The sequence below is a fragment of the Barbus barbus genome, assembly GCF_936440315.1.
Source record: "Barbus barbus genome assembly, chromosome: 38".
Lineage (NCBI taxonomy): Eukaryota > Metazoa > Chordata > Actinopteri > Cypriniformes > Cyprinidae > Barbus > Barbus barbus.
In genome coordinates, this window is record NC_136716.1 from 8,900,961 (window position 1) to 8,915,732 (window position 14,772).

The window sequence follows — 14,772 nt, forward strand, 5'->3', positions numbered from 1 at the left end:
TTCCTTTTCTTTTTTCCCTCTTCTGTATCTCCTCTGAAAATATTTGTAAATTTCCAATTAAGCATCTGGTCTATTACCGATTCATTAACTGAATTGATTAGATACACATGTGTAGATATGTGAGCAATTGAATTAACTGTTAACTGTAAAAATTAACTGTTCCAATAGTATGTGAACACTGAGGTAGGTCCTGCGTGACCGAAACGTCTGTTGACTTAAACATGCACTAAGCACTTTTTTGCACTTTATGAGAATAAAGAAGTTTGCTAATATCTCGGCATGTAATCCTTTTATTTGGATACATAGCAACACATTTCAAGAACTGAGTTGTTTTGCTCTTTGGTGGATGCTGTATTTGTTACACAGAGTCAAAGACAGAATGAGCAAAATAACTTGCATAATAAATCCTTCCAGTTACCACATACATGGGAGCGCTTGTGCTGAAAAAAAGTTTTTTCTTGGGTTAACTGTAAGAAGGCTGTCAACTCGTCTGTCCACACCCAAAATTTGGTCATGGTCAAGGATGTCAAATAAATAATGTTTCGGTTTCCATTTCAATTTCCACCTTAGCCTTGCACATAAGCTTTATGAATGATTATTATTATTAGTTTTTTGAGTATTTCAAGCATTTCCATTCAGGATATCTTAAGTACATGTTCAAAATTTGCATTAAAATTAGAAGGAATCCCAGCCACATTCAGACATTTTTATATTTTTCAAACATTGGGTTGGAAATTATTCAATTAACAATTATTTTAGAATTTTACATCAAGTTCACAACCCAGTCATCATTTTAGCATGGAATTGTAGATTCTGTCGCAATTAAGATGCTCTTGATTCCACTCACAACACTACTAGGACATCATAACACTACAAACAGAAGAATCTATTTTTAACAATAGTGAGAATTCATATCATATAACTGACTACAGCATTTTGTACAGCATTTTGATGTACAGAAATAATGCAATCCTTTTTTTACATGGTAATGAGAATGGGGACAGGTCTTACTCTTGCCCAGGAGTAATCCATTGGGACAGTAGGAGGAGGAACTTCCTGTGCTGGAACAATGATTCCTTTTGCGACAAGGTCATCATAAACAAACCTTCCCAACAAAACAGAGAAAATGAACGAAACAGCAGAAGCATTAAAAGTTTAAGTGAATTCAGACAACAAAAACTTTGACAACACAACACACAGTTCTGCTGCGACGTTGGAGAGTCAGTGCTGCGTGATACATAAAGGCATAACCACAATAAATATGATACTTGAAGATTTCTACAAGTTTGTCATTTTAACTGTGTTACGCCCCGGCATATCATCCACCCCTATTGATTAAGAATACAGCTGTGCAAACTTTATATCACCAAAGCCATTCTATATAAAGCACTTAATAAAGGGCCTGAATACTTAAATAGTAATGTTTAGGTTATATTATATTTCCTCTCTACAGAATACTTCTAATTTCTGTTACTCACTTGATGACATCACCTAATTCATCAAAGCTATTGGGCACAAATGCACCTGCTTCCCGTAGTGCTTGATTTTTGGCCACAGCCGTTTCTGATGCTTGATTGGCACACGCTCCTGCATGGCCAAACTGCACCTAAAACATTTAAATTAACACAACACTATGTTACTTCTGTTCCTAGTTAGATTACACATACTGAACTGTTCTAGAGCAAAAAATAAATAAATTCATAACATTCAGTGGCCCTGTCCCAAATGCAGCACTTCCTGTGGACTTGCAGTCTATGGCCACGTACACAATGCAGTTAAATTCGGTTGTCTCTAAAGCAGCCTCCCGAGCATAAACAAAGTGCCACACGTCTATCAGCGGTAGTTTAGATAAAATCGACAGACAAAAAGAGTCGTTAGCCAAAAAATGGCACATAACAAACGGCTAACTTACGGGACTCATTCCCGCCTTTAAATGCGGTTGTCACTCCTGAAACTTGCAGTGTGCACGTGGCCTATGTTGCCGCATATCCATTAAGTCCACAAGACCGCAGAGCATCTCATTTCATTTAATGCTCTTGAGCCCTCCCTATGCATTACAAGCATGGACTCAAAACACCACATGGACTGAGAGTGCCAGTTGGGCCAAGGCCAATATGCATTAAAGGAATAGTTCACCCAAAAATGAAAATTCTGTCATTAATTACTCACCCTCATGTCGTTCCAAACCCGTAAGACCTCCATTCATCTTCGGAACATAAATTAAGATATTTTTGATGGAATCTGAGAGCACTCAGACCCTCCCATAGACAAGGCATGTGTTCAACGTCATCACGCTGGATCTGGATCAGCGCTTACGCCACCACGCGCTTGCGTCATGTACTGTTGTAAACGCGCGTCCACAAGAGAAACAGTAGAGTCGAAAATGTGGAATAAAATTGTTATTTTTGTTTTCTTTGCGCAAAAAGTATTCTCGTGGCTTCATAAAATTACAGTTGACAGACTGATGTGACATGGACTACTTTGTCCATCATCTTGGTACTTTTCTGGATCTTGATCGTGTAAAGACCCTTGCTGTCTATGGGAGGGTCTGAGAACTCACAGATACTTTGTGTTCCGAAGATGAACGGTCATCTTACGGGTTTGGAACGACATGAGTAATTAATGACAGAATTTAAATTTTTGGGTTAACCATCCCTTTAAGTGTCTCAAATGCCATGTAAAAGGATGTACCTCAGATGAGAACATGGTGGCACACGTTCCAATACACCAGCACACGACTGGTTTAGTGATTCTGCCGTCTGCGATGCCCTGACAGATGTCATATTCTTCTGTGCCTCCGATCTTAAAGACAGCACACACAATTAGAATTACAGCACCTTATCAAACTACTCAACTCTTATATTACTGTCATAAGTTACAGAATTATGTTTAAAAAAAAAAAAAAAAAAAAAAAAAGTGGATTCATTCATATCCATTTTTACAGAGATTAATTCATTTATAAGGAGATACTTTTTTATATTATATTGAAAATATGCAAAATTTTGAAAATATTTTTGTCATATGCTTATGATAGTTATTTACTGACGAGTATGAATTCTTGGAATTGGGTTTACCTTTAAACATAAAGCATTACTCTCACCTAACATAAAATAGTGCTGCATACTCATCTGTCCTTTCAAGGAGTTTTAGTATTTAATGATCAAATCCCATGTAAATATCTGTCTTATGTGAAAACGCCTTTTACCACAAGAGTACTGTATATGACATAATCTTGATTAGGGGCTCTTAAAGCTTTCTCATCTCACCTCTCCCAGAACGACAATCATCTTAATGCCTGGAGTGCCCTGATATCTGAGCACATGGTCCATAAACGTAGAGCCAGGAAATCTGTGGATGAGAGCGGCACATTAGGCGATTAACTATAATTAGTATCAATTAACTAATAATTAGTATTTTCTTGCTTTAATTTTCCCTACAATAGCGGTTACATAACAGTGTGGTTATGTACTCAAGGAGAGGTTTTAAAAACTGGTACTCCGTCAAACAGAATGATGGCAAATGGCCAAAAAATGACTTCAAATGCAGTTTATCATTGCGCAAAAAGCATAATCTTTTTAAACAGATTGTTATGCATGAGAAAAGTGAAATGAGGGGAAATCTACACAAGTATCAAGAAGTCAGACAGTCACACTGTCATAAACTCATCAAAATACACAAACGCAAAATGCGAATGCAAAAATGCAGAGGCGAAAAGGCAGAGGCAGTTTTTTTTTTTCTTAAAATAAAGTTAACTCTGGCTGCATGACATATTTATTACTTATCAGAGCAGAGATTCACACAGGAATCTATTTAGCATGCTTTTGTTTTTCAAAAGAAACAAAAAACAAAATCCACCCATAAGATAAAGTGAGCTGATATCCAATGATTTTTTGAGATTGTTGGCTGATTTCAATAAAGGAAAGAACAAAACTCCATTAATTTGCAACTCTGGATATCTAGTATTCTAATTACATGCACCATGACAACACTTTTGAACGCAGTATGTTTTAAAAACATTAAGCTTCACGGTAAGCTTTAAAAAACATGGTGGATAGCAACAATGCTTATCTGTCACTTATCTGTCATAAGGTCAATTCACAAGGAAAGATATGTTCTGTTTGTCACCTGTCTCCTCCAATTGCAACTCCCTCATAAACTCCATCTGTAGTATGCGAGATGATGTTGTTGAGCTCATTGGACATCCCTCCTGAGCGGGACACATATGCCACACTGCCTGGTCTATACAGCTTTGATGCTAGGATATTGTCAAGCATCCCGCCTGTGTTCCCGATCTTAAAGCAGCCTGGCTTTATACCGCCAACCTAAAACACAAGTGTGTTTGACTTAATCTTATTAATAAAACCAATACTTTGCATAAAGAAAATGACAAGCGAACATGTTTTTTCACAAGCTTCCTGAGATTTATGCTAATGTTGATTTTCAGGTATAAACACATGTAACATATAGTTATACAAATACTTAAACATTTGAAACACTCACAGTTGCAGGTCCAATGATAGTGACACCCTTTACATCGGCTGTTTTGATGAGTTTGCGGGTCAGAGCTTCAGGAATGCCTTCAGCTATAATAGCTATAGTGTGTATCTGATAATACAAGAAGAAATCAGAAATCAGGGAACCAGGGTTATACCCACAGTTGAAGCTACAGGTACTGAATACCAACGTGCCACATGACCAGTGGTGCCCACTAGCCTGAAAAGGGAAATACATACATTGGGATGATATAATCTTAACCACTGTTCGGGATAATATTGTTTTGTACCAATCGAAAGTATAAGGAAACAGTGTTTTCATATGGCCATATATTATTCGAGATATTATTTGAGATTATAGACACTGTTTTCAGGAACATAGGCTGAAGGTTTTTTTAGCATTTGAAACTTGCTGCTACCCCAAAGTGACTTGTATAATGAAATGAACGTCTATCATGCAAAACGCACGCAAATTTACACGCACAAATTATCAGTTAAAAATAGCATTGCTAACTTGACACTGCAGCCTATAAATCAAAACAAAAATGCAGTCAATCAAACAAACAATTACACAGCTCAGTTCAAATTATGGGTCTGTTCCGATTAGCATGACAACCGCTTCACCACAGTGATACATTAAACATATTTTTGCGGATGTGGTTTTATGTGGATAATGGGATACAAGTCACATCAAATAGTACTTTAGTACTATTTAGTACTTTCCCACAGAGCAAGTTTTAGGGCCAAGCAATATGACAATCCATAATTATACAGGTGACCCTCCTGATTAAGATCTAGCTATATTTATAGTGTTGTCTATACTTCTTTTGTTGCACTGAACTGAGAAAGCTTTTTGAATTATAATGGAAGAATTTGAATTGAAGTGAAATTAAACTACACTGAAATTTGTAATTTTATGTAGAAAATGAAAGTTTATCAGGATAAACTTTGAACTTGGACAACTGACACTGCTTGAAAGTAAAAAATAAAAATGAAAAGGCCTTTATATCTGCACGGACAGAGAACGAAACAAAAACAACAACAAAAAAATAACTGTTCTTGTTATTTCATAAACAATTTTTTTTACTGTCAATATCTATTATTAATTGCACACTATTAGTTCATGTTTACTAATAATGTAATGTTAATTAGAACAAATTACTTAATGTATGGGGGTAGAATTGTTGTGTAATTCCAAATAAATAGATTATGATCCACAAATAAATGTAAAGAGATTAACAAAATTTAAACATATTGACAAATAGAATCAGATCCAGAAATAAATCTTACAGTTTCACAAGCATGAATTAAATTCTCTCTCACACACACAAAAATGAGATTTGCAAATAAAAACATATTTATTATCTTTTTATGTCACAAACACAACTTTGCCTGGCATTCATTTGTGAATGGTGCCCTGTGCATTTGTAGATCGCTGCACGTATTTGTGGATCGTTCGCTGTCAATTTGTGAATCGCTGTAAACATTTATGCATTTTGAAACATTTCTAGTGCTGGTGCTTTTAGGTATACAGCGACTTCTGGCGGTTTAAGTGTTAAACGTCTTGACTAAAAAACTGGGAAATGCTGCTGGCTGTTGTGTGACAGCAATTTGTATGTTTATCATGAGGTTGTATCCAGTTATTTATTTGTCAGTTACTTATTGATTTTCTTTCCATCTTGAATTACACTTTCATAATGCGTTTGTTTCCAGTAAAGCGTTGTTCCCATATCCGTGATTCAAATCGCTGTTTCTCTGACACTTTCAAAGGCATGTAAAATATAATACTGTGGCTTGGCTTGATACACAGTCAAACGAAATCCAATTTTAAACATCCTTTACTGTACCAATTTTTATGGCCTTTATATTTCCTATTTGAGACCATGCAGATGAAAGAAGTTATTTCAGGACGAGACCGCCCTGATTGTAATGCAAAATGTGATTGGCTATAGCGAGAACGTGCTACTATTGGTCAGCGAAGTGAGGCTGTTGATTGGCTTTGTGAATCGTCAGTGTCTTGACACTACAAATGTTTAAAAATGCGTGCAGTGATTAACAAAAGCACAGGGAGCGATCCACAAATGCATACAGCGATTAACAAATGCACAGGATGCGATTCACAAATGAATGCCAGACAGTTGTGTTTGTGACAAAAATTATGTGAATGTTTTATTTGCAAATCTCATTTTTCTTTTTTTTTGTGAATTTAATTCATGTTTGTGAAACTGTAAGGATCTGATTCTATTTATGTGTCACTGTGTTTAATTTCTGTTAATCTCTTTACATTTATTTGTGGATCAATCTATTTATTTATTACGCAACAATTCTACCCTCATATTTAAAGTGTTTCTCATTGTCAGTTCATATAATATTCAAATACCCAATGCATGAACTAATATTAACAAATTTAAACTTCCTGTGAAGTGTGACCAACTCAAACTCAAACTAACAAACTGATTAGAAACAAATTCTGAAAATACAAACAAAACAACATTGGGCTCGGTTTATATGTGCAATGTGGCAATAAATTGGTCTGACTGTAAAGGCTTCCGAGATTATCATAGATTGATGCCATTCTTTAATATGTGTGTGTGTATATATATATATATATATATATATATATATATATATATATATATATATATATATATATATATATATGTGTGTGTGTGTGTGTGTGTGTGTGTGTGTGTGTGTGTGTGTGTGTGTGTGTGTATGTGTAAAAACTTTATTAGCTTTATTTACCAGCTAAAAGAAACGCTGGGCTGTCAATATGGGATTTTACCTGAGGATACCGCATTATTTCCATGGTGCTGTCGAAAGCTGAACGAAGAGAGGCAAAATTTATGAGCACATCAACGTCTGGATGTTTCTTCATAGCATCAGCCATGTTCTTATAGACAGGCAGTAAGATCTCCTTATGACCCCAGTAAAACTTCTGCTTGTGGTCACCACTGACATACACAAACACACATAATATAAAAATCATAAAAACCAACTCATGCCCTCAAACCCTAATCACATTTGACAATATTAAGTACCATATAATGAGTATAATAAACCAACTATTAGACATTGCAGAAGTTACAGTATGTTGAACAGCTTGATGATAGACACTCAGCATATAAAGGTTCTTTTTAAATGTACTGACGTGAAGGGGTAGACCATTGCGACGACAGAGGGTTCATCACGTGAACACACATAATCAAAGTCCAGCATGCCTTGAACTGCCCGTGTCTGCATGCCCCACACAACTGCCTTTGTCTGCCTGCTGAACAGAGTCGTGGCTTTAGCTAAAGGGGTAGAGGGACAAAGTTAGACTTAAATTCAACTCAAAGTAATTTACCTGCTTAATGCCATAAATCAAAATTATGTAAATATAAAGAACATTTAGTTCAACCAAGTATTGCATTAAGTTTGAGTGTCTAGAAAAAAAACAAAACAAGTGACGTCAGTAAGGGTGTGAAAAGACTCAGAAACATAGAAAATGGGTGCAGAAAATGAGAATTGGACAAGAAAAAGCATATTTTAAACAAGCTATTGTATTATAATGTCCTACTTAAAAATATAAAAATGTGTATATTAATTTTAGGTTTTACGCTATATATGAAAAATGTATACAGTACTATTTATTTTTCAGACTTTTGACAATAAAGTCTAGCCAAATCAAAGTTTTTCATATTTTCTCAAAGATATATGAATTCCAATAAATTCTTAAATAAATAGGCTAAAGTATTCATCTTAAACTAAATATTCATGTTTTCTCAAAAAAAAAAAAAAAAAAAAAGATGCCCATGAAGTAACCACATGGATGGCTCTGCTCTCATTACAACTCCAAGTTCCTGCAATGTTCAGGCAAACTAAACGTTCTAAATGGGGACATTTCAGTTATTATTTTGTCTCATGGACTATATGTAAACATCTGTTATGTGAAATGTCTTTTTCAATACTAAAAACTATAATTTTTTTATGATCCCTCTTATTTATTTTTTTATTAAATTAACATTTTGCTTATTCTGCAAGGTGAACATAGATGTATGAACTCCGGTGTATATCTTGCTGTGGCTGGCTGTAACACAAGTTGAGACATATTTAGGTTTGTGAAATCGCACACGCAAATCACAAAAAAACATTTGTGTCTTATGTTCCACAGTAAAGGCCAGTTCACACCAAGTCAAGTGTTTGTCACACAAATTTTGTGTGATATCCACATGCGAGTTGTCTTCAGATCAGTATGTAAATAATTAATGCAAATTCACTCTGATATTAGGTCGCACTTAATAAATGTGAATATGTGCTAGTAATCCTGGTACACACAAATCATTCCTTTTCATACAACATTCCATTTCTGTTATTTATGCTTTCAAACGTCCATTCAACTTATTTAATTAAAGGAGTCATATGATGCGATTTCAAGTTTTCCTTTCTCTTCGGAGAGTTACAAGCTGATTGTGCATAGATAAGATCCCTGAAGTTGCCAAGTCTCAAAACCAAAGAGATATTCTTTATCAAAGTTAAGACTCGACCACGCCCCCCTAAAATGGCTCATTCAAACACGCCCCCACATGTCTACATCACAATGTGGAAATATTTGCATAATGCAGCTCAAATGTTCACGCAAAGAAAGAAGGCGTGGTTTCGGTAATGTTCAGTAGTGTTGATGCAGCCATGACAGGGAGAAGCTGTGTGTTTCTAGGAGAAAGAAAAAGCACTTTATTTGGCCTTCCAAAAGTAGATGCATTTAGGAATCATTAGGATTACTTACAACAGAACAGCAACGCATTTTATGGACGACAGTTTTGTGAACCTAGGAGAGGAGGTAATTCTGACTCTGCTATGACAATTGGCGCTTCTGAATCAGCGACTATATGTTTTGTTATTAGTTTAAGTATTTGCTATTGACTGTTCAAATGCGGAGTTTTGCGCGTCGTGTGTGTGTGTGTGTGTGAGAGAGAGAGAGGGAGAGGGGGTCACAGCCAAGTGTGTGTGTGTGTGCGCGTGCATGTTTATGTGGTTTATGAGGACACAAATTTATATAATGACATGGGTATGACAGAGGTATTACAATATGAAGGTGGTTTATGAGGACACTGCCTATGTCCCCGTAATTCAAAAGGCTTAAAAAACATACTAAATGGTGTTTTTTTGAAAATCTAAAAATGCACAAAGTCTCCTGTGAGGGCTAAGTTTAGGTGTAGGGTTGGTGTAGGGCAATAGCACACACAGTTTGTTCAGTATAAAAACCATTACGCCTATGGAGAGTCCCCATAAACCACAAAAACCAACATGTCTGTATGTATGTATGTGCGTGTGAGAGAGGGAGACATGGTCACATCACAGCCGTGGCTTGTGTGCAAGCATCATCATCACTGTGTCTGTCACACGACTCTGTTCCCTTCTTGGGCTTGAACTGATGGTAAAACTAAGGACATTATTAACTGTCTTTACATTTATTTTGAAAGCTAATTTAAAAATTGCCTTTTATATCAATGATACTAGAGAAGACTGTGTATGCACAGCTTAATGATTTTTTTGGTGAAGAACAACATTTCGGATAAATTTCAGTCAGGGTTTAGAGCCGGCTATAGTACAGAGTCAGCTCTTTTGAGGGTTACTAATGATATTCTACGTGGTGCTGATTCTGAAAGTTGTGTTGTTGTTCTGTTACTTTTAGATCTTACCGCAGCATTTGACACAGTTGACCATAAAGATACTCATTAATCGCCTTAGAGACCATGTTGGCATTCAGGGTTTAGCCTAAGAATGGTTTTACTCATACTTAAAAGACAGGACTTTTTCAGTCAGTCTAGGGAATTACTCTTCATCTGTTGCCCCTTTTATGTGTGGGGTTCCTTAGGGTTCAATCCTGTAACAGGTTTTGTTCTCCCTTTATATGCTCCCTCTAGGAACAATTTTTGAAAAACATGGCATTCATTATCATTTGTATGCTGATGACTCACAAATTTATTTGCCATTGAAATGCAAGGATAATTTATCCATTCAATCGCTGTATGATTGTTTGGCTGAGGTTAAGTGTTGGTTAGCTAACAATTTTCTCCAACTGAATGAGAACAAGCCTGAGTTTATTTTATTTGGTAAAAAGGGATGTGTGGATGATGTCACTGACTACCTGGGAGTTACTTCCTGGGAAAAATCTTTCTAGAGTGAAAAACCTTGGTGTCATTTTTGACTCAGAGCTCAAATTTGATCGTCAAATTAATGCCGTAGTTAAAAAGTTTTTTTCAATCTTAGATCTATATCTAAGTTGAAGTCTATCCTTTCTTTTGAGGATTTGGAGAAAGTTGTGCATGCTTTTGTGTCATCTCGTTTGGATTATTGCAATGCATTGTATCTGGGTGTGAGTCAGGCCTCTCTCTCTCGCCTACAGCTTGTTCAGAATTCTGCTGCTAGGCTTTTAACGGGAACCAAGAAGAGAGACCATATTACTCCTGTGCTTATCAAATTACACTGGCTTCCTGTACGATACAGAATTCATTATAAAGTGCTATTATATGTTTTTAAAGCTTTGCATGGTTTAGCACCAGAGTATATTTCTGATGTAATCAGTTTGCACCAATCCTATAGGTCTTTGCGTTCTAATGATCAATTGCATCTGATAGTCCCTTGATCTCGTTTAAAATGCAAAGGTGATCGGGCCTTTTCTGTTGCTGCTCCAAGGCTTTGGAATGATCTTCCTCTGTCTGTAAAATCTTCTCCTACACTTCCTGTATTTCAGAGTGCGCTTAAAACTAATTTGTTTGCATTAGCATTTGAAAATGTTTTGCAATTTGTTCTTTGTTGTTGTTATGGTATATGTTTATGATGTTTTATGCTTGTTTTTATTCTTATATTTTTATTTAGTCTTCTTGTACAGCACTTTGGTCTCCACATTGTGGTCTTGAAAGTGCTTTATAAATAAAGTTGAAGCTGAAGCTCGCGATTATGGTAAGGGGCGTTACATTTCCGACTCGTGCTTGCGGTGTTCGGCCAATCACAATGCACTGGTTCAGTTGGCCAATCAGAGCAGACTCTGCTTGTCGGAAGGAGGGACTTTGTAGAAAACAACGCGTTTGAGAGAGGCAGGGCATAGAGGACCTTCAATAATGTACAGTATTTGAAAAATAATGTGTTTTTTGAACATTAAAGCATGTCAACATTCTGTTACACCAAATACACAAAATAATGATCTTTAAAAAAGCATCATATGACCCCTTTAATATTAACCCGATTTTTGTATCGTACAGGGGTTCTCAAAGTCTACATTCAAAGGTCCAACTCTGAATTTTCATCAATATCAAAAGGTCCGGACCGGAATAATTTTGGTTATTACAAAACTTGTTTTTAATAAATATACATCACATGCATAACAAATAAACACACTTTTAAAAATAAAAAATAAAGTGCCCTTTGCTTTCAAAATACATTAATAAGTGCAAAAGTGGCAAAATAATTAATTTAAGTGTCAGCAATAGAAGTCAACTGATATGGGTTTTTCCTCTGGCCGATGCCGATATTTAGAAATCAGGGCAGCAGATGACCAATATATGATGCTTATTGTTTTGGCCGATATGTTTGGACGATTTTCTTTTTTCCCCCCACTTGATATCATAAAAGAGAGTTTGAGTAAATGTTTATTGCAGGTTACAAGATAGTAATACTAGTAGTGGTAGTAGCCTAATTCATAATACATGGCTTAAAACTTAAGCACCTTCTCAAAACAGTTCTGAAGCTTTTTGTTTATGTTTGCTGACAGACACCAGTGTTTCCCACAGACATGCAAATGCAAATTAATTCTCTGCCAGCAGGAGGCGCTGTTGGAACGGGAGATATAGCGGTTTCCCCAGTAACGGCTGTAATCAAAGTGCTGTGTTGAAAAGCTACTTTATCAGGCATTACAGTAAAGACGAAATGAAAATGACATCGAGCTTTTCTGAAGACGGTCGGTTCTTTTCAAAGATACATTCATATAAAAACACCCGTGCTGCATTTTAATTTTGAAACGTGCCATGCTCAGTTTATTCAAGGAAGTATAAACCTTATGGAAAATCTATTTGTGGTGGTCAGTTTTGATATTGTGACGAGCTGCCACAAATAACTCAATGTATGGGAAACACTTGGACACTGCTATAAGTCAAATGGCCATAATCTAATTGATAACAAAAATTAGATTATGAAGCGAAGTGTAGCTCGATTACATCAAATGCTCACTGGATGTCATAACAACACGGTCACGCAGGAAAACTTTAAATATCTCGCCTTTGCTTTCATTTCGGACCATCTCCAAGAAGACATAAAAAAAAAAACTAAAATGATTTACAAGTTTAACATGAGTTTATCAGAGTAGGAAATACAGTTAAAGCCGCCTTTCCACTATCTCCGACGAACGACAAGCAACAGACCGGAAGTCATTAATTCTGAATCGATCATATGCGTATGCGGAAAATTCGGATCCGATTTGAGCTGCGGATGTGTTAAAATATTTGAACTTCTGCGGCTAGACCGTATCAAAGTCTCTTTAAGACAAGTCATGTCACTCGGGGGCCATCTTTGAAATGCCTCTTGGGCATCCAAGTGCAGCTCCTATCTCTTTGAATAGGGAATCATCAAATTCTCCAAAACTGTTCGCAAAACTTACGATTAAATTTCATATTTGAAATCACCAATGAAATCTGACAACAACTGTTTTTGTTTGCAGCTTTTGACCGTATGTGACCACCCGACCGGATGTGATGAATTCTATTAAAAACTATGAGTGTAAGGTTAGAATTAACAATAACATTATTCTTTAAACATTATTTCTGTAAAATGGTGCTTTAGAATAGTTGTGGCAGAAATAATTATTTTATAATTATTAAATCATTACTTACATTGATTAGCCCCATAAAACATACTATGTTTTTATTTTGGGGATCATGATTTGTGACGATGCATTCATACTAGGGCTGCACAATTAATAGAATTTCTAATCGTGATTACGATTATGGATATCACGATTACGTAATCATTCAAATCCGCTATTACAAAAATAAATAAACAATTAAAAATGCCCACTTGAATTATTCTGTGTGCTTAAGAGGTGTTTGCAGCGCGGGGTTTACCAAACTCAAACACACTGGATAAAAGACATTTTGTCTAACTGAGAGTCGTTGTCACACTGTTGTGCATGATAGATATGTTAAATGCCAAACGTGTCAAAAGTGGAACAAAATAGCGGTACTCGTTTGAACTGCGCGCCACACTGACCTTTAATCCGCTCGCCTCAAAAGAAAACAGCGCAGCGCGAGCTTAGAGTGTATGCATTTTGACAAGTAAGGAGCACTTGAGTTCTCCAGAACAAATCACGTCTCTTTAATTTAAACTAGTTTAAAGCCAAATAAATCGGAGCTGTTATTCTCATCAACACTGATGCAGAAGCAGCAGAAACAGTGCAACAACGATCCAGTTAGAAGCCGTTTCAATCCACAAATCACCAACATTTACCATAGTTTTACTGTAGTAACACTAACGGTAACAATGGTATGGTGGCAGAAAAGTAGGATATTCATATTGAGTATTATTATATTATTAATAATATACTAAATATGTTAAAGGAGTAATGGAATATAATTAAATTTTGTTAATTATTCTATCAGTTGATGTGGATTTGTAATTGACTGAATGTCTTTAGGCTACTGTTCTTCCATGCAAACACCATGGAAACCATATAGTTAGGCTACTTTTTTACCATGGTAATGAGGTGCTGTACTTTTGGTTATGTATAAAAGATGAGGCTGTTACAGTTTTCACAATGGTACTGTCAAATGTACATCTGCATCCCAACTAAAAACCAATAAAAGTTCAGGAAAAGTGTTTTCAGCCTTTATTTATATATATATTTTATATAAAAAAATAAGGCATGCAGCTTCAAACAATGGCATAAATCTGTTCAAAATAATAAGTTATAAATTGCAATTACAATCGCAAGGGAACAATCGACAATTATGATTTTTGTCATAATCGTGCAGCCCTAATTCATACATTAATTATATTCATTAAAATTATTCATTTCACCATTGGTGAATACGCCGAGGTGACTTGCTTCACGACCAGTATGAAAGTTCTGTGCGACTGCCACTAGGGGGATAAATGCAACAGTCGTGTCCGAATGTCGTGTGCAGTGCTCTTGAAATACGAAATGAAGGCAGGTCCGGATTGAATTGACCTATCAGTAAGCCCCGTCCCCCCAGTTACTGTTGCTCCCTCGGACAAAAGAATGGAGTTGCTCACTGTAGCTGCAGTG

The 14,772-nt window shown here is 36.0% G+C and overlaps 1 protein-coding gene across 4 annotated transcripts in view; it reads right to left on the reverse strand.

Moving 5' to 3' along the window:
- The window catches only part of aclyb (ATP citrate lyase b), a 64,739-nt gene that overhangs the window by 20,303 nt on the left and 29,664 nt on the right, over positions 1-14,772 (reverse strand). For all 4 annotated transcript variants that reach the window (XR_013783109.1, XR_013783110.1, XM_079397501.1 and 1 more), the window contains 8 exons: positions 7,645-7,786; positions 7,279-7,447; positions 4,501-4,605; positions 4,126-4,322; positions 3,267-3,348; positions 2,692-2,802; positions 1,479-1,606; positions 1,012-1,105 (listed from right to left, as the gene is read on the reverse strand). Coding sequence is in view for 2 of the 4 variants with exons in the window: in XM_079397501.1 (XP_079253627.1) it covers positions 1,012-1,105; positions 1,479-1,606; positions 2,692-2,802; positions 3,267-3,348; positions 4,126-4,322; positions 4,501-4,605; positions 7,279-7,447; positions 7,645-7,786 (1,028 nt within the window). In the remaining 2 variants the exon portion in view is untranslated. The remainder of the gene's footprint in view (positions 1-1,011; positions 1,106-1,478; positions 1,607-2,691; positions 2,803-3,266; positions 3,349-4,125; positions 4,323-4,500; positions 4,606-7,278; positions 7,448-7,644; positions 7,787-14,772) is intronic.